General features: G+C 51.6%; 1 protein-coding gene across 10 annotated transcripts in view; it reads right to left on the reverse strand.

The window, feature by feature from the left end:
• tox2 (TOX high mobility group box family member 2) overlaps positions 1–25,180 on the reverse strand; it is a 293,416-nt gene that overhangs the window by 22,088 nt on the left and 246,148 nt on the right. For 8 of the 10 annotated variants that reach the window (XR_015080694.1, XM_086005921.1, XM_086005924.1 and 5 more), the window contains 2 exons: positions 21,018–21,269; positions 9,494–9,721 (listed from right to left, as the gene is read on the reverse strand). Coding sequence is in view for 9 of the 10 variants with exons in the window: in XM_086005921.1 (XP_085862047.1) it covers positions 9,494–9,721; positions 21,018–21,269 (480 nt within the window). In the remaining variant the exon portion in view is untranslated. The remainder of the gene's footprint in view (positions 1–9,493; positions 9,722–21,017; positions 21,270–25,180) is intronic. The other 2 variants (XM_086005925.1, XM_086005927.1) reach the window with 1 other exon arrangement.

The following is a 25,180-nucleotide window of genomic DNA, read 5'->3' on the forward strand; positions in this document are numbered from 1 at the left end:
GTTTTCAGGAGCATGAGAGTTAGGGCGGTGTGGAAAAGGAATAGCTGTGGATTGGGGCTACGGGAGCTATAGTGACAGGATTGAGTCAAACCTCTTTACAGTGGACTGAGGAACTGAAACCGGATTCAGGGCGGCGTCAGACCCGGGGGGCGGGGAGAGAAGAGAATTTGACTGGGCAGACTCGGTTCAGGGCTTACAGTCATGACTTGGGTTTGCTCCCATTTTAGTTGAGTTACACTTGGAGCTTTGTGCTTCTATCCGCCCGATCTCGAAGAAACTAATAGTGGCAAAGACAGGAGCTGCACAATGTTTCAAACATTTGTTTTAATACTGAAAGGGTTAGAAATAGCTGATCTGGTTCAGTTTAATGAAATGCAAAAAGATTGAATGAAACCACCTATTAGAATTGTGTCCAGAGTTCACTCATCTCTAAGTGTTTCCTCTTTGACTGTTTCTGGGGGTCATTTTTTCCCCCTGAATTAAGGGGACAGAGGTCAGTGTTGAGGAGTTAAACAATTTTTTATTTTTGGCACCAGGTTTGCTATCAGACTCTCCCAGACCAAGTAGAACACGAGTCAGTTTCTGGGTAATCTTCTTAGGCAGTCCCTCGGAACCGAGGATGACTTGCTTCCACATTAAAATGAGTTCTCAGGCGGCTGATGAGTCCAATGTGGGACCTACAGTCTCTGTCACAGGTGGGGCAGATGGTGGTTGAAGGGGCGGGTGGGTGGGGTGCTTGGGTTGACGTGCGCTCCTTGCACTCCTTGCGCTCCTTGCGCTTGGCTTCTGCTTGCTCCCGGCGAAGAGACTCGAGGTGTTCGGCGCCTTCCCAGATGCTTCTCCTCCACTTTTGTGCGGTCTTGGGCCAGGGATTCCCAGGTGTCGGTGGGGATGTTACACTTTTTCAAGGAGGCTTTGAGGGTGTCCTTGAAGCGTTTCCTCTGCCCACCTGGGGCTCTCTTGCCGTGCCGGAGCTCCAGGTAGAGCGCTTGTTTTGGGATCTTGTAATGCTGTCATCTTAGCTCCCACTCTACATCACTAGTGGCTCAGTTGGCCTTTGATTCAGAGAGTTGTGGGTTCAAGCTCCACTCCAGGACTTGAACTTTCAATCTAGACCAATACTCTAGTGTACTGTTGAGGGAGTGCTGTACTGTTGAGGGAGTGCTGTGCTGTTGAGGGAGTGCTGTGCTGTTGAGGGAGTGCTGTACTGTTGAGGGAGTGCTGTGCTGTTGAGGGAGTGCTGTACTGTTGAGGGAGTGCTGTACTGTTGAGGGAGTGCTGTGCTGTTGAGGGAGTGCTGTGCTGTTGAGGGAGTGCTGTGCTGTTGAGGGAGTGCTGTGCTGTTGAGGGAGTGCTGTACTGTTGAGGGAGTGCTGTACTGTTGAGGGAGTGCTGTGCTGTTGAGGGAGTGCTGTACTGTTGAGGGAGTGCTGTACTGTTGAGGGAGTGCTGTACTGTTGAGGGAGTGCTGTGCTGTTGAGGGAGTGCTGTGCTGTTGAGGGAGTGCTGTGCTGTTGAGGGAGTGCTGTGCTGTTGAGGGAGAGCTGTGCTGTTGAGGGAGTGCTGTGCTGTTGAGGGAGTGCTGTGCTGTTGAGGGAGTGCTGTACTGTTGAGGGAGTGCTGTACTGTTGAGGGAGTGCTGTACTTTTGAGGGAGTGCTGTACTGTTGAGGGAGTGCTGTACTTTTGAGGGAGTGCTGTACTGTTGAGGGAGTGCTGTACTGTTGAGGGAGTGCTGTGCTGTTGAGGGAGTGCTGTGCTGTTGAGGGAGTGCTGTGCTGTTGAGGGAGTGCTGTGCTGTTGAGGGAGTGCTGTGCTGTTGAGGGAGTGCTGTACTGTTGAGGGAGTGCTGTGCTGTTGAGGGAGTGCTGTGCTGTTGAGGGAGTGCTGTGCTGTTGAGGGAGTGCTGTACTGTTGAGGGAGTGCTGTACTGTTGAGGGAGTGCTGTACTTTTGAGGGAGTGCTGTACTGTTGAGGGAGTGCTGTGCTGTTGAGGGAGTGCTGTGCTGTTGAGGGAGTGCTGTGCTGTTGAGGGAGTGCTGTACTGTTGAGGGAGTGCTGTACTTTTGAGGGAGTGCTGTACTGTTGAGGGAGTGCTGTACTTTTGAGGGAGTGCTGTGCTGTTGAGGGAGTGCTGTGCTGTTGAGGGAGTGCTGTGCTGTTGAGGGAGTGCTGTGCTGTTGAGGGAGTGCTGTACTGTTGAGGGAGTGCTGTACTGTTGAGGGAGTGCTGTGCTGTTGAGGGAGTGCTGTGCTGTTGAGGGAGTGCTGTACTGTTGAGGGAGTGCTGTACTGTTGAGGGAGTGCTGTGCTGTTGAGGGAGTGCTGTACTTTTGAGGGAGTGCTGTACTGTTGAGGGAGTGCTGTACTGTTGAGGGAGTGCTGTGCTGTTGAGGGAGTGCTGTACTGTTGAGGGAGTGCTGTACTGTTGAGGGAGTGCTGTGCTGTTGAGGGAGTGCTGTGCTGTTGAGGGAGTGCTGTGCTGTTGAGGGAGTGCTGTGCTGTTGAGGGAGTGCTGTACTGTTGAGGGAGTGCTGTGCTGTTGAGGGAGTGCTGTACTGTTGAGGGAGTGCTGTACTGTTGAGGGAGTGCTGTGCTGTTGAGGGAGTGCTGTACTGTTGAGGGAGTGCTGTACTGTTGAGGGAGTGCTGTACTGTTGAGGGAGTGCTGTGCTGTTGAGGGAGTGCTGTGCTGTTGAGGGAGTGCTGTACTGTTGAGGGAGTGCTGTACTGTTGAGGGAATGCTGTACTGTTGAGGGAGTGCTGTACTTTTGAGGGAGTGCTGTACTGTTGAGGGAGTGCTGTACTTTTGAGGGAGTGCTGTACTGTTGAGGGAGTGCTGTACTTTTGAGGGAGTGCTGTACTGTTGAGGGAGTGCTGTGCTGTTGAGGGAGTGCTGTACTGTTGAGGGAGTGCTGTACTGTTGAGGGAGTGCTGTACTGTTGAGGGAGTGCTGTGCTGTTGAGGGAGTGCTGTACTGTTGAGGGAGTGCTGTACTGTTGAAGGTGCCATCTTTCAGATGAGACGTTAAACTCCTGCCTGCCTGTTGGATGTAATCGATCCCGTGACAATATCTGAAGGCCACGGATTGCTCCTAATTTCCTGACCAGGATTTCTCCTTTAACCAAAACTACCATAAAAAACTCCGCACAATAACTGATGATTCATTGTTTGCTGTTTGTGGGCTCCTCCTGTGTGCAAATTGTCTGTCATGTTTGCCTAGGATAATGATCACACTTCAAAAGTGACCCATTGGATGTGAGGCACTTTGGAATGTGATTATTCAAACACACTGTACCAGAGGGAATACTTCCATTCCCACACTTAGCTCTGGGAGTGAGATTGCCACTTACTCTGACGGGCCTCTGCTGTGGGATGAATCCTCAAACAGGTTTATGGAAGTAAAAATGATGTCTCTTGTATCCCTCTCATGCATCTGTTACCCTCCTGCCCTCGTCTAACAGATGTAAGTGCTCATTATTTTGTAATCAAATCCTCCGTCGATTATTAAACAATTACACTCTGACAGATAAAACCACCACAAGACATTTGTTGATGGCTCTCCCTGGACTGTGGTGACATTGTGCTGCGTTATCCCTGGCTGGCTCTGGCCACACTATCCAGCCGGGACTCTACATTCAGCAACCACTGGGCACCTAAACTGAAAGCCATCAACACCACTCTCGTGTGTGGATGCAGCACTTCATTTCAGCCCTATCTGCCGAGATGATGCATCAATTTTACTGATTAATGTGAAAATTAGCCAATCAATAGCTGTGTTTCCAGTATCTAATAGTTTAAAACTTCAGGCACTGAGACTCTCTTTACAACAGCACACATGAGAGACAGCGTATAAATGTGTACGTGTGAGAGTGTGTGTGTGTGTGAGGGAGGGAGTGTGTGAGAGAGGGAATATGAGAGAGAGGGAGTGTGTGAGAGGGAGTGTGTGAGGGAGGGAGTGTGTGAGGGAGGGAGTGTGTGAGAGAGGGAGTGTGAGAGAGAGGGAGTGTGTGAGAGAGGGAGTGTGAGAGAGAGAGGGCGTGAAAGAGAGAGGGAGTGTGAGAGAGAGGGAGTGTGTGAGGGAGGGAGTGTGTGAGAGAGGGAGTGTGTGAGGGAGGGAGTGTGTGAGAGAGGGAATATGAGAGAGAGGGAGTGTGAGAGAGGGAGTGTGAGAGAGAGGGAGTGTGTGAGGGAGGGAGTGTGTGAGAGAGGGAGTGAGAGAGGGAGTGTGAGAGAGAGGGAGTGTGTGAGAGAGGGAGTGTGTGAGGGAGGGAGAGTGCGAGAGAGGGAGTGTGTGAGAGAGGGAGTGTGAGAGAGGGAGTGTGAGAGAGAGAGTGTGTGAGAGAGGGAGTGTGTGAGAGAGGGAGTGTGTGAGGGAGGGAGAGTGTGAGAGAGGGAGTGTGAGAGGGAGGGAGTGTGAGAGAGAGGGAGTGTGAGAGAGAGAGTGTGAGAGAGAGGGAGTGTGAGAGAGAGGGAGTGTGAGAGAGAGGGAGTGTGAGAGAGAGGGAGTGTGTGAGGGAGGGAGTGTGAGAGAGGGAGTGAGAGAGGGAGTGTGTGAGAGAGGGAGTGTGTGAGAGAGGGAGTGTGAGAGAGAGGGAGTGAGAGAGAGAGGGAGTGTGAGAGAGAGGGAGTGTGTGAGGGAGGGAGTGTGTGAGAGAGGGAGTGTGTGAGGGAGGGAGTGTGTGAGAGAGGGAATATGAGAGAGAGGGAGTGTGTGAGGGAGGGAGTGTGTGAGAGAGGGAGTGTGTGAGGGAGGGAGTGTGTGAGGGAGGGAGAGTGTCAGAGAGGGAGTGTGTGAGAGAGGGAGTGTGAGAAAGAGGGAGTGTGAGAGAGAGGGAGTGTGAGAGAGAGGGAGTGTGTGAGGGAGGGAGAGTGTGAGAGAGAGGGAGTGTGAGAGAGAGGGAGTGTGAGAGAGAGGGAGTGTGAGAGAGAGGGAGTGTGAGAGAGAGGGAGTGAGAGAGAGGGAGAGGAGAGGGAGAGTGTGAGAGAGAGGGAGAGTGTGAGAGAGAGAGTGTGTGAGAGAGAGTGTGAGAGAGAGGGAGTGTGAGAGAGAGGGAGTGTGTGAGAGAGGGAGTGTGAGAGAGAGGGAGTGTGAGAGAGGGAGTGTGAGAGAGAGGGAGTGTGAGAGAGAGGGAGTGTGAGAGAGAGGGAGTGTGAGAGAGAGTGTGTGAGAGGGAGTGTGTGAGAGAGAGAGAGTGTGTGAGAGAGGGAGTGTGAGAGAGAGGGAGTGTGAGAGAGAGGGAGTGTAAGAGAGAGGGAGTGTGAGAGAGAGGGAGAGTGTGTGAGAGAGGGAGTGTGAGAGAGGGAGTGTGAGAGAGAGGGAGTGTGAGAGAGAGGGAGAGTGTGAGAGAGGGAGTGTGAGAGAGAGGGAGTGTGTGAGAGAGGGAGTGTGAGAGAGGGAGTGTGAGAGAGAGGGAGTGTGAGAGAGAGGGAGAGTGTGAGAGAGGGAGTGTGTGAGAGAGGGAGTGTGTGAGAGAGGGAGTGTGTGAGAGAGGGAGTGTGAGAGAGGGAGTGTGAGAGAGAGGGAGTGTGAGAGGGAGGGAGTGTGTGAGGGAGGGAGAGTGTGAGAGAGAGGGAGTGTGAGAGAGGGAGTGTGAGAGAGAGGGAGTGTGAGAGAGAGAGAGTGTGTGAGGGAGGGAGTGTGAGAGAGGGAGTGTGTGAGGGAGGGAGTGTGTGAGGGAGGGAGAGTGTGAGAGAGAGAGTGTGTGAGAGAGAGTGTGAGAGAGGGAGTGTGTGAGAGAGTGTGAGAGAGGGAGAGTATGAGAGAGAGGGAGTGTGTGAGAGAGGGAGTGTGAGAGAGAGGGAGTGTGTGAGAGAGGGAGTGTGTGAGAGAGGGAGTGTGTGAGAGAGGGAGTGTGTGCGAGAGTGTATGAGAGAGTGTGTGAGAGAGTAAGAACATAAGAAATAGGAGCAGGAGTAGGCCATTCGGCCCCTCGAGCCTGCTCCAGTAAGATCATGGCAGATCTGCTACCTCAACTCCACTTTCCTGCACTATCCCCATATCCCTTGATTCCCTTAACGACTGAGCCTCCACAGCCCTCTGGGGTAAAGAATTCCGAAGATTCACCAACTGAGTGAAGAAATTTCTCCTCATCTCAGTCCTAAATGGCCGACCCCTTATTCTGAGACTGTGACCCCTAGCTCTAGACTCCCCAGCCAGGGGAAACATAACAATACTGTGGAGGAGGAATTCCTGGAGTGTATACGGGATGGTTTCCTGGACCAATATGTCGAGGAACCAACTGGAGATCAGGCCATCTTAGACTGGGTATTATGTAATGAGAAAGGATTAATTAGCAATCTTGTTGTGCGAGGCCCCTTTGGTCGGAGCGATCATAATATGATAGAGTTCTTCAAGATGGAGAGTGAAGTAGTTGACTAGGGTCCTGAATTTAAATAAAGGAACCTACGATGGTATGAGGCGCGAGTTGGGTAGGATTGATTGGGGAATGTCACTCAACAAAGGATTCAACAAAGGAGGACAAAGGGATTAATTAAGAGGGGAAAAATAGAGTATGAGAGTAAGCTTTCAGGGAACATAAAAACTGACTGTAAAAACTTTTATAGATATGTGAAGAGAAAAAGATTGGTGAAGTCAAGCGTAGGTCCCTTGCAGTCAGAGTCAGGGGAATTTATAATGGGGAACAAAGAAATGGCAGACCAACTAAATACATACTTTGGTTCTGTCTTCACAAAGGAGGACACAAATAACCTCCCAGAGATGTCGGGGAACATAGGGTCTAATGAAAGGGAGGAACTGATAGAAATCAGTATTTGTAGGGAAATGGTGTTAGAGAAATTGACGGGATTGAAGGCCGATAAATCCCCAGGGCCCAATAATCTACATCCTAGGGTACTTAAGGAAGTGGCCCGAGAAATAGTAGATGCATTGCTGGTCATCTTCCAAAATTTGATAGACTCTGGAACAGTACCCATGGATTGGCGGGTAGCTAATGTTACCCCACTGTTCAAAAAAGGAGGTAGAGAGAAAACGGGGAATTACAGATCGGTAAGCCTGACATCGGTAGTGGGGAAAATGCTAGAGTCCATTATAAAAGATGTAATAGCAGAGCACTTGGAAAACAGTGACCGGATCGGACAAAGTCAACATGGATTTACAAAAAGTAAATCGTGCTTGACTAATCTACTGGAATTTTTTGAGGATGTAACTGGTAAAATAGATAAGGGAGAACCAGTGGATGTGGTGTATTTGGACTTTCAAAAGGCTTTCGAGAAGGTCCCGCATAAGAGATTAGCGTGTAAAGTTAAGGCACATGGGATTGGGGGCAAGGTATTGACTTGGATAGAGAACTGGTTGGCAGACAGAAAGCAAAGAGTTGGAATAAACGGCTCTTTTTCCGAGGGGCAGGCAGTAACTAGTGGGGTACCGCAGGGATCGGTCCTTGGACCCCAGCTATTCACAATATATATTAATGATCTGGACGAGGGAACTAGATGTAATATCGCCAAGTTTGCAGACGACACAAAGCTGGGTGGGCGTGTGTGCTGTGAGGAGGATGCCGAGAAACTCCAGTATGATTTGGACAGGTTGGGTGATTGGGCAGAAGCATGGCAGATGCAATATAACGTGGATAAATGCGAGGTTATCCACTTTGGTGTCAAAAACAAGGCGGCAGATTATTATCTGAATGGCAATAGATTGGGAGAAGGGGAAGTGCAACGAGACCTGGGCGTCCTTGCGCACCAGTCGCTGAAGGTAAGCATGCAGGTGCAGCAGGCGGTTAAGAAGGCAAATGGCATATTGGCCTTCGTAGCAAGAGGATTTGAGTACAGGAACAAGGATGTCTTGCTGCAGTTGTACAGGGCCTTGGTGAGACCACATCTTGAGTATTGTGTGCAGTTTTGGTCGCCTTATCTGAGGAAGGATGTTCTTGCCATGGAAGGAGTGTAGCAACGATTCACCAGGCTGATACCTGGGATGGCAGGAATGACGTATGAGGAGAGAGTGGGTCGATTGGGGTTGTACTCGCTGGAGTTTAGAAGAATGAGAGGGATCTCATTGAAACTTATAAAATGCTAACAGGACTGGACAGACTGGATGCAAGAAGGATGTTCCCGATGGTCGGGGAGTCCAGAACCAGAGGTCACAGTCTAAGGATAAGGGGTAAGTCATTTAGGACAGAGATGAGGAGGAATTTCTTCACCCAGAGAGTGGTGAACCAGTGGAATTCTCTACCACAGAAGGCAGTAGAGGCCAATTCATTAAATATATTCAAGAAGGAGTTGGATATATTTCTTAAGGCTAAAGGGATCAAGGGATATGGGCAGAAAGCAGGGACAGGGTACTGAATTTGGATGATCAGCCATGATCGCATTGAATGGCGGAGCAGGCTCGAGGGGCCGAATGGCCTACTCCTGCTCCTATCTTCTATGTTTTTATGTTTCTATGTAACATCCTCCCTGCATCTACCCTGTCAAGCCCTGTAAGAATTTTGTATGTTTCAATGAGATCACCTCTCATTCTTCTAAATTCTAGAGAATATAGGCCTAGTCTACTCAATCTCTCCTCATAGGACAATCCCCCCCATCCCATGAACCAGTCTGGTGAACCTTCGTTGCACTCCCTCTATGGCAAGTATATCCTTCCTTAGGTAAGGAGACCAAAACTGTACACAATACTCCAGGTGTGGTCTCACCAGGGCCCTATATAATTGCAGTAAGATGTCTTTACTCTTATACTGAAATCCTCTTGTAATAAAGGCCAACATACCATTTGCTTTCCTAATTGCTTGCTGTAGCTGCCTGTTAACTTTCAGTGATTTGTGTACAAGGACACCCAGGTCCCTCTGAACACCAACATTTCTCAATCTCTCACCATTTAAAAAATACTCTGCTTTTCTATTTTTCCTACCAAAGTGGATAACTTCACATTTCTCCACATTATATTTGATTTGCCATGTTCTTGCCCACTCACTTAGCCTGTCTATATCCCCTTGAAGCTTCCTTGCATCCTCCTCATAACTTACATTCCCACCCAGCTTTGTACCATCAGCGGACTTGGATATATTACATTTGGTCCCCTCATCCAAATCATTGCTGTAGATTGTCAATAGCTGAGGCCCAAGCACTGATCCTTGCGGTACCCCACTAGTTACAGCCTACCAACCCGAAAATGACCCGTTTATTCCTACTCTCTGTTTTCTGTCCGTTAACCAATCCTCAATCCATGCTAGTATATTACCCCCAATCCCATGAGCCCTAATTTTGTAAGTGTGACAGTGTGTGTGTAAGAGAATGTGTGTGTGTGTGAGTGTACGTGTGTGAGAGCGCGAGTGCACGTGTTTGCAGTTGAATCTAGATATTACTCTCCCAATATTGCTTTTAATAAGTTTCCATTTCTTGTTACTCGGTTTGCACATGTCTTCTGGTTAAATCGATAATCGAGTGAATTGAAGACAATCCTTGGAATCTTGGCAACTGAAAAAAAAAATGTTGCCAAAAAGAAATCTGAAGCATCTCTCGTTTCTCTCCCTACCTGTTTCTGCTCCTCTCCGAGACCGTCCCACATCGAGGCGACGATTTTGGAAACGTCCCCAAAGGTGGCATTGGGATTTTGCCCTTTGATTGCTGCTTGTGTGTCTCGGAAGAACAGGGCGTAGGCGGAGACCGGTTTCTGCGGCTCGTTCGGGTCCTTCTTCTTCTTCTTCTTTTGTGTCTTTGTTTTCTTGCCCATATCCGCTGACGGTCTCTTCTCCCCGCTAATCTGTAAGGTAAGGAGCTGGTGAATTCTGGCCTGATTTCTTTACCTGTGAGATTGCACAAAATCCCTACACAGTGTGAAACCTTTAGCAGATACATCAGCTTCATAAAGTTGGCCTGTTCTTGTTGTCTACTGCAGGGTTTCATTAGGGTAGCTAATTTGGGTGAATATATTCCTGGCGGTTTCACCATGTGACCTGTTGCCTCCAACTGCCCCGACTCCTGCCATTGGTCACCCAGCACATCCATCCTCGCGATGCCCCGCCCCCACACTCTCACCATTGGTCACCCAGCACATCCATCCTCGCGATGCCCCGCCCCCACACTCTCACCATTGGTCACCCAGCACATCCATCCTCGCGATGCCCCGCCCCCACACTCTCACCATTGGTCACCCAGCACATCCATCCTCGCGATGCCCCGCCCCCCACACTCTCACCATTGGTCACCCAGCACATCCATCCTCACGATGCCCCACCCCCCACACTCCTGCCATTGGTCACCCAGCACATCCATCCTAATGATGCCTCGCCCCCACACTCCTGCCATTGGTCACCCAGCACATCCATCCTTGCGATGCCCCGCCCCCCCCACTCTTGCCATTGGTCACCCAACACATCCATCCTAATGATGCCCCGCCCCCACACACTCACCATTGGTCACGCAAGCACATCCATCCTCGCGATGCCCTGCCCCCACACTCCCACCATTGGTCACCCAGCACATCCATCCGAACGACACCCCGCACCAATCAGAAAGCGAACAGAGATGTCATCACCCTATTGGGTGATTCGACTGTCTGTCAAACAACCGTTTTCCATCTTCAGTATTTTTATAACTAATAAACAAAAGCATTCAAAGAAAATGAAAAAAACACTTTTTTAAATGCCCCGATGATTTTTCTCCCCGGGTGTTGTTGGCCGCAGTGTTCTGGAGATTAATCTGCAATTCCTGGAGTCTCCAGGCCAATCATGGCGGGTTGGCAACCCTCGTTTCACTGGGTGTTTGTCCCCGAAAGATGGACCCTTCAGAACTGTTTGGCCATGTAAATGGGATGTGAACAGACACCACGTGGACCACCTCAGGCTGCTCACTCGTCACTTGATGCGGAATTACCTTCATCTCCATCGTTGCAGAGCCCAGTAACTGAAACTGGTCACAGAATCTTACAGCACAGAGGAGGCCATTCAGCCCATCGTGCCTGTGCCGGCTCTTTGAAAGAGCTCTCCATTTAGTCCCACTCCCCTGCTCTTTCCCCACAGCCCTGCAAATTTCCCCAGAAACAGCAACAGCACTAATCGTCTGAATAAAAACAGATGGTCATCACTATTCTCCCTTCAAACTGCTACTTTCTTCATGGATGAGTATCCTGTGATTGTACAAACACAAGGAGTGTTGATCTCATGTTGGGAGGGCTCGTAAAAATCAACATTTCATTGTGCAGTACACACGTCTGCTGCATATATGACAAATAAAATTGAATTGAATTGAATTGAGTACCAGCACCTTCCTGGTGCATGATAAGAAAAACCACACAAACAGCCTCTGGTTCATCTCCACTCTTCAGACAATAAAAGATTTGCTCCACATTTTTCTCACAATGCGCCTTTAAATTGTCCCAGGGTTTTATGGTGGTGAAGCTGCTTCAATGTGAGGGAGACCAGACAGTGGCACATCGGGATAGAAATACGTCTGGGCCCTGTTTTTGGGGCCCACAATCGGTGCTGTGCGGGCAGCGAGAATCCCGACGACGGCCCGATGTTGGGCTACGGGCCTCATGTCAATAACTGGGGCGAACTGCCAGCAACTCTCGCAGCTCCACAGGCAGCTTGGCCACTGGAAGAAATGACGATAGGGCAACCTTCGCGCTGGCAGCGGTCTGAAGGTCAATCGTGGGATGGTGGGGGGGGTTAGAACGGCAAAGCTTGGGGGGGGGCGATCGTGTGTGGGGGGGGCGATCGGGAGGGGGGAATCGGGTGTGGGGGCGATCAGGTGTGGGGGGGCAATCGGGAGAGGGGGGGTGATCGGGAGAGGGGGGGCGATCGGGAGTGGGGGGGCAATCGGGAGAGGGGGGCGATCAGGAGTGGGGGGGTGATCGGGAGTGGGGGGGCAATCGGGGGGCGATCGGGAGTGGGGGGGGTGATCAGGAATGGGGCGATCGGGAGTGGGGGGGTGATCGGGAGGGGGGGCGATCAGGTGTGGGGGGGTGATCGGGAGGGGGGTGATCGGGAGTGTGGGGGGGCGATCGGGAGCAGGGGGGATCGGGGGGGTGATCGGGAGGCGGGGTGATCAGGGGGGGGCGATTGGGTGTGGGGGAGCGATTGGGTGTGGGGGGGCGATCGGGAGTGGGGGGGCAATCGGGAGGGGGGCGATCGGGAGTCGGAGGGGCGATCGGGAGGGGGGGGTGATCGGGTGTGATGTACAGTTGGGGAGCAGTCACGGTCCTCCTGGCTTCACTGTGACGATTATTGGTAGATTTTCACACAATATTTGGTCCCAGGAACCCTGAGGAATCCCGAGCGGAGCGGAGCGGGCCAGTCTCCTGCTCCAATGATTTCAGCGAGGGGTCCGCAAACACGCATTGGGCCCCTCATTTACATATGTAAGGGGCCTAACGCTCGTTTTAAGTAGCCAACTGGAATGCCTGCAAAGCCGCCTTTACCAATATGGTGTCGCCCGGAACGCAGGTGCAGATCAGGCGTGAGACACTGTGCCCTGAAATTGGTTCTCTTTGCCCCCCCACCCCGTTTACCACCTGGAAAATCGGGCACAATGAGCTCCAACATCTACCCCAACCGTTACATGTAAACTCATTACCGCCCCTGTACAGAGGCACGTCCAGTGGAAGTGGTGAGACGCGGGGGTCCGCGGTGCTGAGGACTCCGCCCCATTTACACAACACCAGCAGCACGCGAACATCTACCCAGCCGCACTCTCCCGATGGCTGGGGAAGGGTAGAACGGTCCACCAGTGTGAAACCACACTGCCCGCTTGTTCCAGGTGATGTTCGGTCTGTCAGGAGCCAGTGATGATCTAAATGGCTGCGCCAGTATTTTATATTAACCAGAGGCGGCACTGGTGCTGGCAGGTGTGCTGAAACCTTCTCTCTAGGGGCTCCGGAGGAGGCAGCGCCACCACCTCATTCAGCACCGTTCCCAAACTGGAGGCTGCCATTAGTGACAGTCCTATAAAATAACAGGAAGGGGTTAGACCACACTTGGAGTGCTGTCAACGGTTCTGGCCTCCAGATTATTAAAAGGATACAGAGGCACTGGAGAAGGTGCAAAAAGTATTTACTGGAATGATACCAGAACTGAGAGTTTATACCTATTGGGAAAGGCTGAACAGGCTGGGGCTCTATCTCTAGGAAGGGACATTTACTGAATTTTATTGAAAATTACTCTATTTGCCATTCGAATGAAAATTTTTAAAATATATTGTAAATCCTCTCCGAGGAGCAGCAATTAATCAAACACTGGGAGGAAAAAGGTACAATTTCTTTTAACTGTCTAACAGAAAAGAGGGTATTCAAACTGACTGACTTCCCTCTCCCTTGCCCATTCCCTCTCTCCTTCACTGCTCCCTTGCCCATTCCCTCTCTCCTTCACTGCTCCCTTGCCCATTCCCTCTCTCCTTCACTGCTCCCTTGCCCATTCCCTCTCTCCTTCACTGCTCCCTTGCCCATTCCCTCTCTCCTTCACTGCTCCCTTGCCCATTCCCTCTCTCCTTCACTGCTCCCTTGCCCATTCCCTCTCTCCTTCACTGCTCCCTTGCCCATTCCCTCTCTCCTTCACTGCTCCCCTTGCCCATTCCCTCTCTCCTTCACTGCTCCCCTTGCCCATTCGCTCTCTCCTTCACTGCTCCCCTTGCCCATTCCCTCTCTCTTTCACTGCTCCCCTTGCCCATTCCCTCTCTCCTTCACTGCTCCCTTGCCCATTCCCTCTCTCCTTCACTGCTCCCCTTGCCCATTCCCTCTCTCCTTCACTGCTCCCCTTGCCCATTCCCTCTCTCCTTCACTGCTCCCCTTGCCCATTCCCTCTCTCCTTCACTGCTCCCTTGCCCATTCCCTCTCTCCTTCACTGCTCCCTTGCCCATTCCCTCTCTCCTTCACTGCTCCCCTTGCCCATTCCCTCTCTCCTTCACTGCTCCCTTGCCCATTCCCTCTCTCCTTCACTGCTCCCCTTGCCCATTCCCTCTCTCCTTCACTGCTCCCTTGCCCATTCCCTCTCTCTTTCACTGCTCCCCTTGCCCATTCCCTCTCTCCTTCACTGCTCCCTTGCCCATTCCCTCTCTCCTTCACTGCTCCCCTTGCCCATTCCCTCTCTCCTTCACTGCTCCCTTGCCCATTCCCTCTCTCCTTCACTGCTCCCTTGCCCATTCCCTCTCTCCTTCACTGCTCCCTTGCCCATTCCCTCTCTCCTTCACTGCTCCCTTGCCCATTCCCTCTCTCCTTCACTGCTCCCTTGCCCATTCCCTCTCTCCTTCACTGCTCCCTTGCCCATTCCCTCTCTCCTTCACTGCTCCCCTTGCCCATTCCCTCTCTCCTTCACTGCTCCCTTGCCCATTCCCTCTCTCCTTCACTGCTCCCCTTGCCCATTCCCTCTCTCCTTCACTGCTCCCCTTGCCCATTCGCTCTCTCCTTCACTGCTCCCCTTGCCCATTCCCTCTCTCTTTCACTGCTCCCCTTGCCCATTCCCTCTCTCCTTCACTGCTCCCTTGCCCATTCCCTCTCTCCTTCACTGCTCCCCTTGCCCATTCCCTCTCTCCTTCACTGCTCCCCTTGCCCATTCCCTCTCTCCTTCACTGCTCCCCTTGCCCATTCCCTCTCTCCTTCACTGCTCCCTTGCCCATTCCCTCTCTCCTTCACTGCTCCCTTGCCCATTCCCTCTCTCCTTCACTGCTCCCCTTGCCCATTCCCTCTCTCCTTCACTGCTCCCTTGCCCATTCCCTCTCTCCTTCACTGCTCCCCTTGCCCATTCCCTCTCTCCTTCACTGCTCCCTTGCCCATTCCCTCTCTCTTTCACTGCTCCCCTTGCCCATTCCCTCTCTCCTTCACTGCTCCCTTGCCCATTCCCTCTCTCCTTCACTGCTCCCCTTGCCCATTCCCTCTCTCCTTCACTGCTCCCTTGCCCATTCCCTCTCTCCTTCACTGCTCCCTTGCCCATTCCCTCTCTCCTTCACTGCTCCCTTGCCCATTCCCTCTCTCCTTCACTGCTCCCTTGCCCATTCCCTCTCTCCTTCACTGCTCCCTTGCCCATTCCCTCTCTCCTTCACTGCTCCCTTGCCCATTCCCTCTCTCCTTCACTGCTCCCCTTGCCCATTCCCTCTCTCCTTCACTGCTCCCTTGCCCATTCCCTCTCTCCTTCACTGCTCCCCTTGCCCATTCCCTCTCTCCTTCACTGCTCCCTTGCCCATTCCCTCTCTCCATCACTGCTCCCCTTGCCCATTCCCTCTCTCCTTCACTGCTCCCCTTGCCCGTTCCCTCTCTCCTTCACTGCTCCCTTGCCCATTCCCTCTCTCCATCACTGCTCCCCTTGCCCATTCCCTCTCTCCTTCACTGCTCCCCTTGCCCGTTCCCTCTCTCCTTCACTGCTCCCCTTGCCCATTCCCTCTCTCCTTCACTGCTCCCTTGCCCATTCCCTCTCTCCTTCACTGCTCCCCTTGCCCATTCCCTCTCTCTTTCACTGCTCCCCTTGCCCATTCCCTCCCTCTTTCACTGCTCCCCTTGCCCATTCCCTCTCTCCTTCACTGCTCCCTTGCCCATTCCCTCTCTCCTTCACTGCTCCCCTTGCCCATTCCCTCTCTCCTTCACTGCTCCCTTGCCCATTCCCTCTCTCCTTCACTGCTCCCCTTGCCCATTCCCTCTCTCCTTCACTGCTCCCTTGCCCATTCCCTCTCTCCTTCACTGCTCCCCTTGCCCATTCCCTCTCTCCTTCACTGCTCCCTTGCCCATTCCCTCTCTCTTTCACTGCTCCCCTTGCCCATTCCCTCTCTCCTTCACTGCTCCCTTGCCCATTCCCTCTTTCCTTCACTGCTCCCCTTGCCCATTCCCTCTCTCCTTCACTGCTCCCTTGCCCATTCCCTCTCTCCTTCACTGCTCCCTTGCCCATTCCCTCTCTCCTTCACTGCTCCCCTTGCCCATTCCCTCTCTCCTTCACTGCTCCCCTTGCCCATTCCCTCTCTCTTTCACTGCTCCCCTTGCCCATTCCCTCCCTCTTTCACTGCTCCCCTTGCCCATTCCCTCTCTCCTTCACTGCTCCCTTGCCCATTCCCTCTCTCTTTCACTGCTCCCCTTGCCCATTCCCTCTCTCCTTCACTGCTCCCTTGCCCATTCCCTCTCTCCTTCACTGCTCCCTTGCCCATTCCCTCTCTCCTTCACTGCTCCCCTTGCCCATTCCCTCTCTCCTTCACTGCTCCCTTGCCCATTCCCTCTCTCCTTCACTGCTCCCCTTGCCCATTCCCTCTCTCCTTCACTGCTCCCTTGCCCATTCCCTCTCTCTTTCACTGCTCCCCTTGCCCATTCCCTCTCTCCTTCACTGCTCCCTTGCCCATTCCCTCTCTCCTTCACTGCTCCCCTTGCCCATTCCCTCTCTCCTTCACTGCTCCCTTGCCCATTCCCTCTCTCCTTCACTGCTCCCTTGCCCATTCCCTCTCTCCTTCACTGCTCCCTTGCCCATTCCCTCTCTCCTTCACTGCTCCCTTGCCCATTCCCTCTCTCCTTCACTGCTCCCTTGCCCATTCCCTCTCTCCTTCACTGCTCCCTTGCCCATTCCCTCTCTCCTTCACTGCTCCCCTTGCCCATTCCCTCTCTCCTTCACTGCTCCCTTGCCCGTTCCCTCTCTCCTTCACTGCTCCCCTTGCCCATTCCCTCTCTCCTTCACTGCTCCCTTGCCCATTCCCTCTCTCCATCACTGCTCCCCTTGCCCATTCCCTCTCTCCTTCACTGCTCCCCTTGCCCGTTCCCTCTCTCCTTCACTGCTCCCTTGCCCATTCCCTCTCTCCATCACTGCTCCCCTTGCCCATTCCCTCTCTCCTTCACTGCTCCCCTTGCCCGTTCCCTCTCTCCTTCACTGCTCCCCTTGCCCATTCCCTCTCTCCTTCACTGCTCCCTTGCCCATTCCCTCTCTCCTTCACTGCTCCCCTTGCCCATTCCCTCTCTCTTTCACTGCTCCCCTTGCCCATTCCCTCCCTCTTTCACTGCTCCCCTTGCCCATTCCCTCTCTCCTTCACTGCTCCCTTGCCCATTCCCTCTCTCCTTCACTGCTCCCCTTGCCCATTCCCTCTCTCCTTCACTGCTCCCTTGCCCATTCCCTCTCTCCTTCACTGCTCCCCTTGCCCATTCCCTCTCTCCTTCACTGCTCCCTTGCCCATTCCCTCTCTCCTTCACTGCTCCCCTTGCCCATTCCCTCTCTCCTTCACTGCTCCCTTGCCCATTCCCTCTCTCTTTCACTGCTCCCCTTGCCCATTCCCTCTCTCCTTCACTGCTCCCTTGCCCATTCCCTCTTTCCTTCACTGCTCCCCTTGCCCATTCCCTCTCTCCTTCACTGCTCCCTTGCCCATTCCCTCTCTCCTTCACTGCTCCCTTGCCCATTCCCTCTCTCCTTCACTGCTCCCCTTGCCCATTCCCTCTCTCCTTCACTGCTCCCCTTGCCCATTCCCTCTCTCTTTCACTGCTCCCCTTGCCCATTCCCTCCCTCTTTCACTGCTCCCCTTGCCCATTCCCTCTCTCCTTCACTGCTCCCTTGCCCATTCCCTCTCTCCTTCACTGCTCCCCTTGCCCATTCCCTCTCTCCTTCACTGCTCCCTTGCCCATTCCCTCTCTCCTTCACTGCTCCCCTTGCCCATTCCCTCTCTCCTTCACTGCTCCCTTGCCCATTCCCTCTCTCCTTCACTGCTCCCCTTGCCCATTCCCTCTCTCCTTCACTGCTCCCTTGCCCATTCCCTCTCTCTTTCACTGCTCCCCTTGCCCATTCCCTCTCTCCTTCACTGCTCCCTTGCCCATTCCCTCTTTCCTTCACTGCTCCCCTTGCCCATTCCCTCTCTCCTTCACTGCTCCCTTGCCCATTCCCTCTCTCCTTCACTGCTCCCCTTGCCCATTCCCTCTCTCCTTCACTGCTCCCTTGCCCATTCCCTCTCTCCATCACTGCTCCCCTTGCCCATTCCCTCTCTCCTTCACTGCTCCCCTTGCCCGTTCCCTCTCTCCTTCACTGCTCCCCTTGCCCGTTCTCTCTCCTTCACTGCTCCCTTGCCCATTCCCTCTCTCCTTCACTGCTCCCCTTGGCCATTCCCTGTCTCCTTCACTGCTCCCTTGCCCATTCCCTCTCTCCTTCACTGCTCCCTTGCCCATTCCCTCTCTCCTTCACTGCTCCCCTTGCCCATTCCCTCTCTCCTTCACTGCTCCCCTTGCCCATTCCCTCTCTCTTTCACTGCTCCCCTTGCCCATTCCCTCCCTCTTTCACTGCTCCCCTTGCCCATTCCCTCTCTCCTTCACTGCTCCCTTGCCCATTCCCTCTCTCCTTCACTGCTCCCCTTGCCCATTCCCTCTCTCCTTCACTGCTCCCTTGCCCATTCCCTCTCTCCTTCACTGCTCCCCTTGCCCATTCCCTCTCTCCTTCACTGCTCCCTTGCCCATTCCCTCTCTCCTTCACTGCTCCCCTTGCCCATTCCCTCTCTCCTTCACTGCTCCCTTGCCCATTCCCTCTCTCTTTCACTGCTCCCCTTGCCCATTCCCTCTCTCCTTCACTGCTCCCTTGCCCATTCCCTCTTTCCTTCACTGCTCCCCTTGCCCATTCCCTCTCTCCTTCACTGCTCCCTTGCCCATTCCCTCTCTCCTTCACTGCTCCCCTTGCCCATTCCCTCTCTCCTTCACTGCTCCCTTGCCCATTCCCTCTCTCCATCACTGCTCCCCTTGCCCATTCCCTCTCTCCTTCACTGCTCCCCTTGCCCGTTCCCTCTCTCCTTCACTGCTCCCCTTGCCCGTTCTCTCTCCTTCACTGCTCCCTTGCCCATTCCCTCTCTCCTTCACTGCTCCCCTTGGCCATTCCCTGTCTCCTTCACTGCTCCCTTGCCCATTCCCTCTCTCCTTCACTGCTCCCTTGCCCATTCCCTCTCTCCTTCACTGCTCCCCTTGCCCATTCCTTCTCTCCTTCACCGCTCCCCTTGCCCATTCCCTCTCTCCTTCACTGCTCCCCTTGCCCATTCCCTCTCTCCTTCACTGCTCCCTTGCCCATTCCCTCTCTCCTTCACTGCTCCCCTTGCCCATTCCTTCTCTCCTTCACTGCTCCCCTTGCCCGTTCTCTCTCCTTCACTGCTCCCCTTGCCCATTCCCTCTCTCCTTCACTGCTCCCCTTGGCCATTCCCTGTCTCCTTCACTGCTCCCCTTGCCCATTCCTTCTCTCCTTCACCGCTCCCCTTGCCCATTCCTTCTCTCCTTCACTGCTCCCCTTGCCCATTCCCTCTCTCCTTCACTGCTCCCCTTGCCCATTCCCTCTCTCCTTCACTGCTCCCTTGCCCATTCCCTCTCTCCTTCACTGCTCCCCTTGCCCATTCCTTCTCTCCTTCACTGCTCCCTTGCCCATTCCCTCTCTCCTGCACTGCTCCCTTGCCCATTCCTTCTCTCCTTCACTGCTCCCCTTGCCCATTCCTTCTCTCCTTCACTGCTCCCCTTGCCCATTCCTTCTCTCCTTCACCGCTCCCCTTGCCCATTCCTTCTCTCCTTCACTGCTCCCCTTGCCCATTCCCTCTCTCCTTCACTGCTCCCCTTGCCCATTCCCTCTCTCCTTCACTGCTCCCTTGCCCATTCCCTCTCTCCTTCACTGCTCCCCTTGCCCATTCCCTCTCTCCTTCACTGCTCCCCTTGCCCATTCCCTCTCTCCTTCACTGCTCCCCTTGCCCATTCCCTCTCTCCTTCGCTGCTCCCCTTGCCCATTCCCTCTCTCCTTCACTGCTCCCCTTGCCCATTCCCTCTCTCCTTCACTGCTCCCCTTGCCCATTCCTTCTCTCCTTCACTGCTCCCTTGCCCATTCCCTCTCTCCTTCACTGCTCCCTTGCCCATTCCTTCTCTCCTTCACTGCTCCCCTTGCCCATTCCTTCTCTCCTTCACTGCTCCCTTGCCCATTCCCTCTCTCCTTCACTGCTCCCCTTGCCCATTCTCTCTCTCCTTCACTGCTCCCTTGCCCATTCCTTCTCTCCTTCACTGCTCCCTTGCCCATTCCTTCTCTCCTTCACTGCTCCCTTGCCCATTCCTTCTCTCCTTCACTGCTCCCTTGCCCATTCCCTCTCTCCTTCACTGCTCCCCTTGCCCGTTCTCTCTCTCCTTCACTGCTCCCTTGAATTCTTATGAGAATTCCCATCCATAGCATGCAGCAGATTCCTGCTGAGTATGCAGTGGCCAGAGTCACTTCCAGCAGCAGTGGGATTCAGGTAAGGCCAGCATTGAGAGGAGAGTCTGCACTGATTTTCAACAGAAAGTCAGAGAACAGGTGTGTACGCACTGATGCAGTAGGAGGTGCTCCTCTAAGAATAAACCTGTTGGCTCAGAGCAGAGGGAGCTTTACCTTGCATCTCACCTTCCTGTAACCCAGCTCGGGAGTGCTCAAAATGGAAACTGTTCCAATCCGTGGCATTAACTTCTGCCATCTTAATGAACATAAAATTCGCACAAAAAATAGGCTTCCTCTTTCAGACGCTGATCAACCTGCTATGCGTTTTTAGCTTCTTCTGTTCTCATAGAATCATAGAAATTTACAGCACAGAAAGAGGCCATTCGGCCAATCATGTCTGTGCTGGCCAAAAAAGAGCTCTCCAGTCTAATCCCACTTTCCAGCTCTTGGTCCGTAGCCCTGTAGGTTACGGCACTTCAAGTGTATATCCAAGTACTTTTTAAATGCGATGAGGGTTTCTGCCTCTACCACCCTCTCAGGCAGTGAGTTCCAGACCCCCACCACCCTCTGGGTGAAAAAAGTTCTCCTCAACTCCCCTCTAAACCTCCGACCCATTACTTTAAATCTATGCCCCCTGGTTATTGACCTCTATTTAAGGAATTTCGTCCCTATTGTTTTCTGAATGTTTAATGCATATTTACAATTTTATTATCATTAAGAGATTTTCATTCTATGTTTTTAATGTTTGTGAAGGACTCAAAAATGACTGAACTAGATTGTTGCGGGTCAGTCTACCCTTGACCTGTTCTGGACACATCCTCAACACTGATGGCAGGCTGTGTGGAGGACAGTTATCCACAGTAGCTACGGAACAAAGGAACCAATGTCAGGCAGGTAGAAGCAAATATTTATTTGTACCTTGGACAGGGGATCGGCCTCCTCTTCATGTGCTGAGCTGGAGGGTGAGGGGGTGGTAGACTTGCTTCCAGGGGGCGAGGGAGAGCCATGAGTAAGACCACTTCTACCCACGTTCAGGCTGACCTGAGCATTCAGTTGTGAATGGCTAATGGCAGACATGTGACTAGGCGGCAGTATTCCTGACCGACTGACCATTGGGTGTTGAGGTCCTGAATCGTACTGAGGACCTTCGGGGTGGCCCATTCCATGCATCTGGTGAAGAAAGATGAATTTTTAACAGCACGTTAGTTGCATGGGCTAGGAACTCATTTCTGTAACATTTTTTTGAAAAAAAAATTTTAGTTAAAAAAACACGGCTATATATTGGTCATCCCAATGGTCATTGGCCCAAGTCCCAGGGTTGTCTGAGGCTGAGTTCCACCAGTCTTTGCCAGGTCACTAGGTAGACGTGAGGGAAGTGTTGCAATTCCATTTTGAGATTAGGGATGGCTAAAGTAAAAACAAAAACAAGAACTTGAGCTTACTCATCTCAGCCCTTCCGCTGCTGGGAGATTGCAGTGGGCCAGTGGGTGCTGGAGAAGTCTTCAGTCTGGGTCACCTTCCATATCTGGATGAAGGAATGCGCTTGAAATTGGGAGGGCCTCATGAACATAACTTTTTAAAAATCTCACAGGAATGGGCGTAGGATCTGAAACCCACTCTGCTCACTCATTTGTAAATAATAAATTGGTCATTTTTGTCATTTTTTCATATGGAAGCAATTGGAAGATCAGTTTTAGGAAAAGGCCATTATACCAACAAGCCTGTCCCCTTTCCTTGGATCTAACCCACACCTATCTGTCGTTTCATAATTTCCTTCGTTCCCTTCTCACTCTTGAAAACATCAACAGATTTATATTGTCTGCTTCATTGACCTGCCCTAGTAACTTGTTCTATAACGCTGTAGCCCTCTGGGAAAATAAAAGTTCCCACGGCCTTCACTTCTTGCTCCTAACTCCCCAATGTTGAGCTGGTGTTTAGACCTTTCCTCAGGCAAACATTCTCCTGGATCAACTTTGTCAATTCCCTCTATAATCTTGAAAACCGCGCTGATGACACCGCGAAGTGTCCTCTTTTCCAAAGTCAGCAAGCCAAACGTCCTTAACATTTCCTCATGACTGTAAATTCCTGACCTTTATATTCATCTTCAGTGCCTGGGCCCTCTAACCTCTCGAGAGTAATAATACCTGTCCTATGATTAGGTGATCAGAACTGCAGCTGGGGTCTGATCAAAGCCTTATACAGTAACAATACAATCTGTTTTGATTTATATTCTATCCCTCTGCCTACGCAACCCAGCTTACACAACTCAGTGGAAAGAAGGGCTCTTCTGACTGACAACATCAAGCAGTGGTCTGATTAACCGATCTTTCTGAATCGCACATTTAGAGCTCACAACAGACGAGACGGATGTAACCTTGTTTGGATCTGTGTGGCTACGGTTTATGTAATACCCCTCGACGGAGGGCAGATTAACAAGCTGATGTTTTTGCAGATTAGCCCAGTATAATCCCTAGCTCTCTCTCCTAATACTGTACAACTGTTTCATTGAACACAAACGCTTCCTGTTCATTTCTCATTATTTCTTTTTGTAAATCTGGAGCGGGATTCAGCTTAATGCACACATTATTGGGGACACAAGGTACTTCTTTTCTTCAAAATATGAATTACCATTGGCTTTGGTTTGGTTTAAAGTATAATAGTGAATTATTAAGAAAGGGTTTTCTGCCTGTGCATTGAATAAATCAATCTGAGATTTAAAGGGATACAGTCTTTATTAAAAACTATGGGCAAAGCTTTTGTTTCTTTATAAATGCTTAATTAATGCAATGATCTCAATCATGCAAATGGACTCTTGAATATATAATTACTGATCAAAGTGAAGTCAGTGTGGAAGATCCTGAGCCCACGAGCCTTCCCTATCACCGTTTCCCAAACCACACCACTCTCCTCACCAGCCCTGCAGATATTTTGTTGAAATTGCCGATTTCATTTTTTAAAATTCTTTCCTGGGATGTGGGCGTTGCTGGCAAGGCCGGCATTTATGGCCCATCCCTAATTGCCCTTGAGAAGGTGGTGGTGAGCCGCCTTCTTGAACCGCTGCAGTCTGTGTGGTGAAGGTACTCCCACTAGGGAGGGAGTTCCTTCGACGATGACGGATCGACGATATACTTCCAAGTCAGGATGGTGTGTGACTTGGAGGGGAACTTGAAGATGACGGTGTTCCCATGCGCCTGCTGCCCTTGTGCTTCGAGGCGGTAGAGATCACTCGCAATCACCTTATTTGATGGCTTTGTGTAAACTGCTCCATATGCTGGACTCTGAGACAGCAGAATGGCACTGCTGATCGTGGTGAAGTGTTTTTCACCTGCCAGTGGCAGTAGGGATTGTCGATTGCCTGTCTTCCTTTCTTCTGCATCCTCACCTCAACTCCAAGTGACACTGGTAGAGAATTACCAATAGCACTCAGAGAAGGGGGTGACAACAAGGATCCAGGGACAGCAGAAGCAGCTTAGTGTGACCGTGGGATTGTTTGGCGAGTGTCTCCATTCTCCAAAGGAACCAATGCTGGTTCAGCATAAATCCCAAGCTCCGTGAGATGGATTCTTCATGAGGAGTCAGACAATTACACTGGATGTGGAAAAGCCATAAACCCACGTGCTGTACTTGTATTTCACTTTGGGAGTTTGTAAGTATCTCTATATTTAGGATGCACAGCATGAACTGTAATGGGAGTATTTTGGGCGTAAAAGGGCTACATCAGTTAGTGAAATTGTTTACTCAGTGTCATTTTCTTTTATTAATTCTCAGGAGGTGAGTGTCATTTATTACCCACCTTTAGTTGCCCTCAGAAGGTGGTGGTGGGCCTTCTTCTTGAACCACTGATGTGCAGGTTTGATACAAGTGAGAGGCTCGCTAGGCCACTTAACAGTCAACCACGTTGGTGTGGGACTGGAGTCACATATAGGCCAGACCAGGTAAGGACGGCAGGTTTCCTTCCCTAATGGACATGAATGCTAGTCAGAGTAGAAATAGAAGGATATTTCAGATAAATACGTGGTTAGAGGAATGGTGCCAAGGGGGAGGGATTCAAATTCCTGGGACATTGGAACCAGTTCTGGGGAAGGTGGGACCAGTACAAACTGGACGGTTTGCACCTGGGCGGGACCGGGACCTAGGGGGAGTGTTTGCTAGTGCTGTTGGGGAGGGTTTAAACTAAAATGGCAGGGGGTTGGGAACCTGTGCAGGGAGACAGAGGAAAGGGAAGCAAGGATAGGAGCAAAAGACAGGAAGGAGAAAAGCAAAAGTGGAAGGCAGAGGAATCAAGGGTGTAAATCAAACATGGCCACAGTAAATAATAATTATAAAAGGTCTAAGAGTGTTAAAAAAAAAGCCTGAAGGCTTTGTGTCTTAATGCGAGGAGCATTCGTAATAAGGTGGATGAATTAGCTGCGCAAATAGATGTAAACGGATATGATATAATTGGGATTATGGAGACATGGCTCCAGGGTGGCCAAGGCTGGGAATTCAACATCCAGGGGTATTCAATATTCAGGAAGGACAGGCAAAAAGGAAAAGGAGGTGGGGTAGCATTGCTGGTTAAAGAGGAGATTAACACAATAGTAAGGAAGGATATTAGCTCTGATGATGTGGAATCTGTATGGGTAGAGCTGAGAAATACCAAGGGGCAGAAAACGTTAGTGGGAGTTGTATACAGACCCCCAAACAGTAATGCTGAGGTTGGGGATGGCATTAAACGGGAAATTAGAGAAGCGTGCAATAAGGGCACAGCAGTTATCATGGGTGCCTGACAGTTTCTGGTATGTGAGTATGGGTTTGCTTCTGTACCTGTCAGTTTCTGGTACGCTGGTTGGGTTTTAGGCTTTAACTGTCAGTCTCTACAGAATTTGTTCATCCCAGTTTGGCATAAAAATAAAACAAAAAAGGTGACTCAACCGTTGCTAACAAGGGAAATTAGGGATAGCATAAGATCCAAGGAGAGGACATATAAATTGGCCAGAAAAAGCAGCAAACCTGAGGATTGGGAGCAGTTTAGGATTCAGCAAAGGAGGGCAAAGAGACTAATTAAGACGGGGAAAATAGAGTATGAGAGTAAACTTGCA

This window comes from Somniosus microcephalus, chromosome 13, assembly GCF_052327205.1.
Source record: "Somniosus microcephalus isolate GS21.2 chromosome 13, FLI_Smic_1.0, whole genome shotgun sequence".
NCBI lineage: Eukaryota > Metazoa > Chordata > Chondrichthyes > Squaliformes > Somniosidae > Somniosus > Somniosus microcephalus.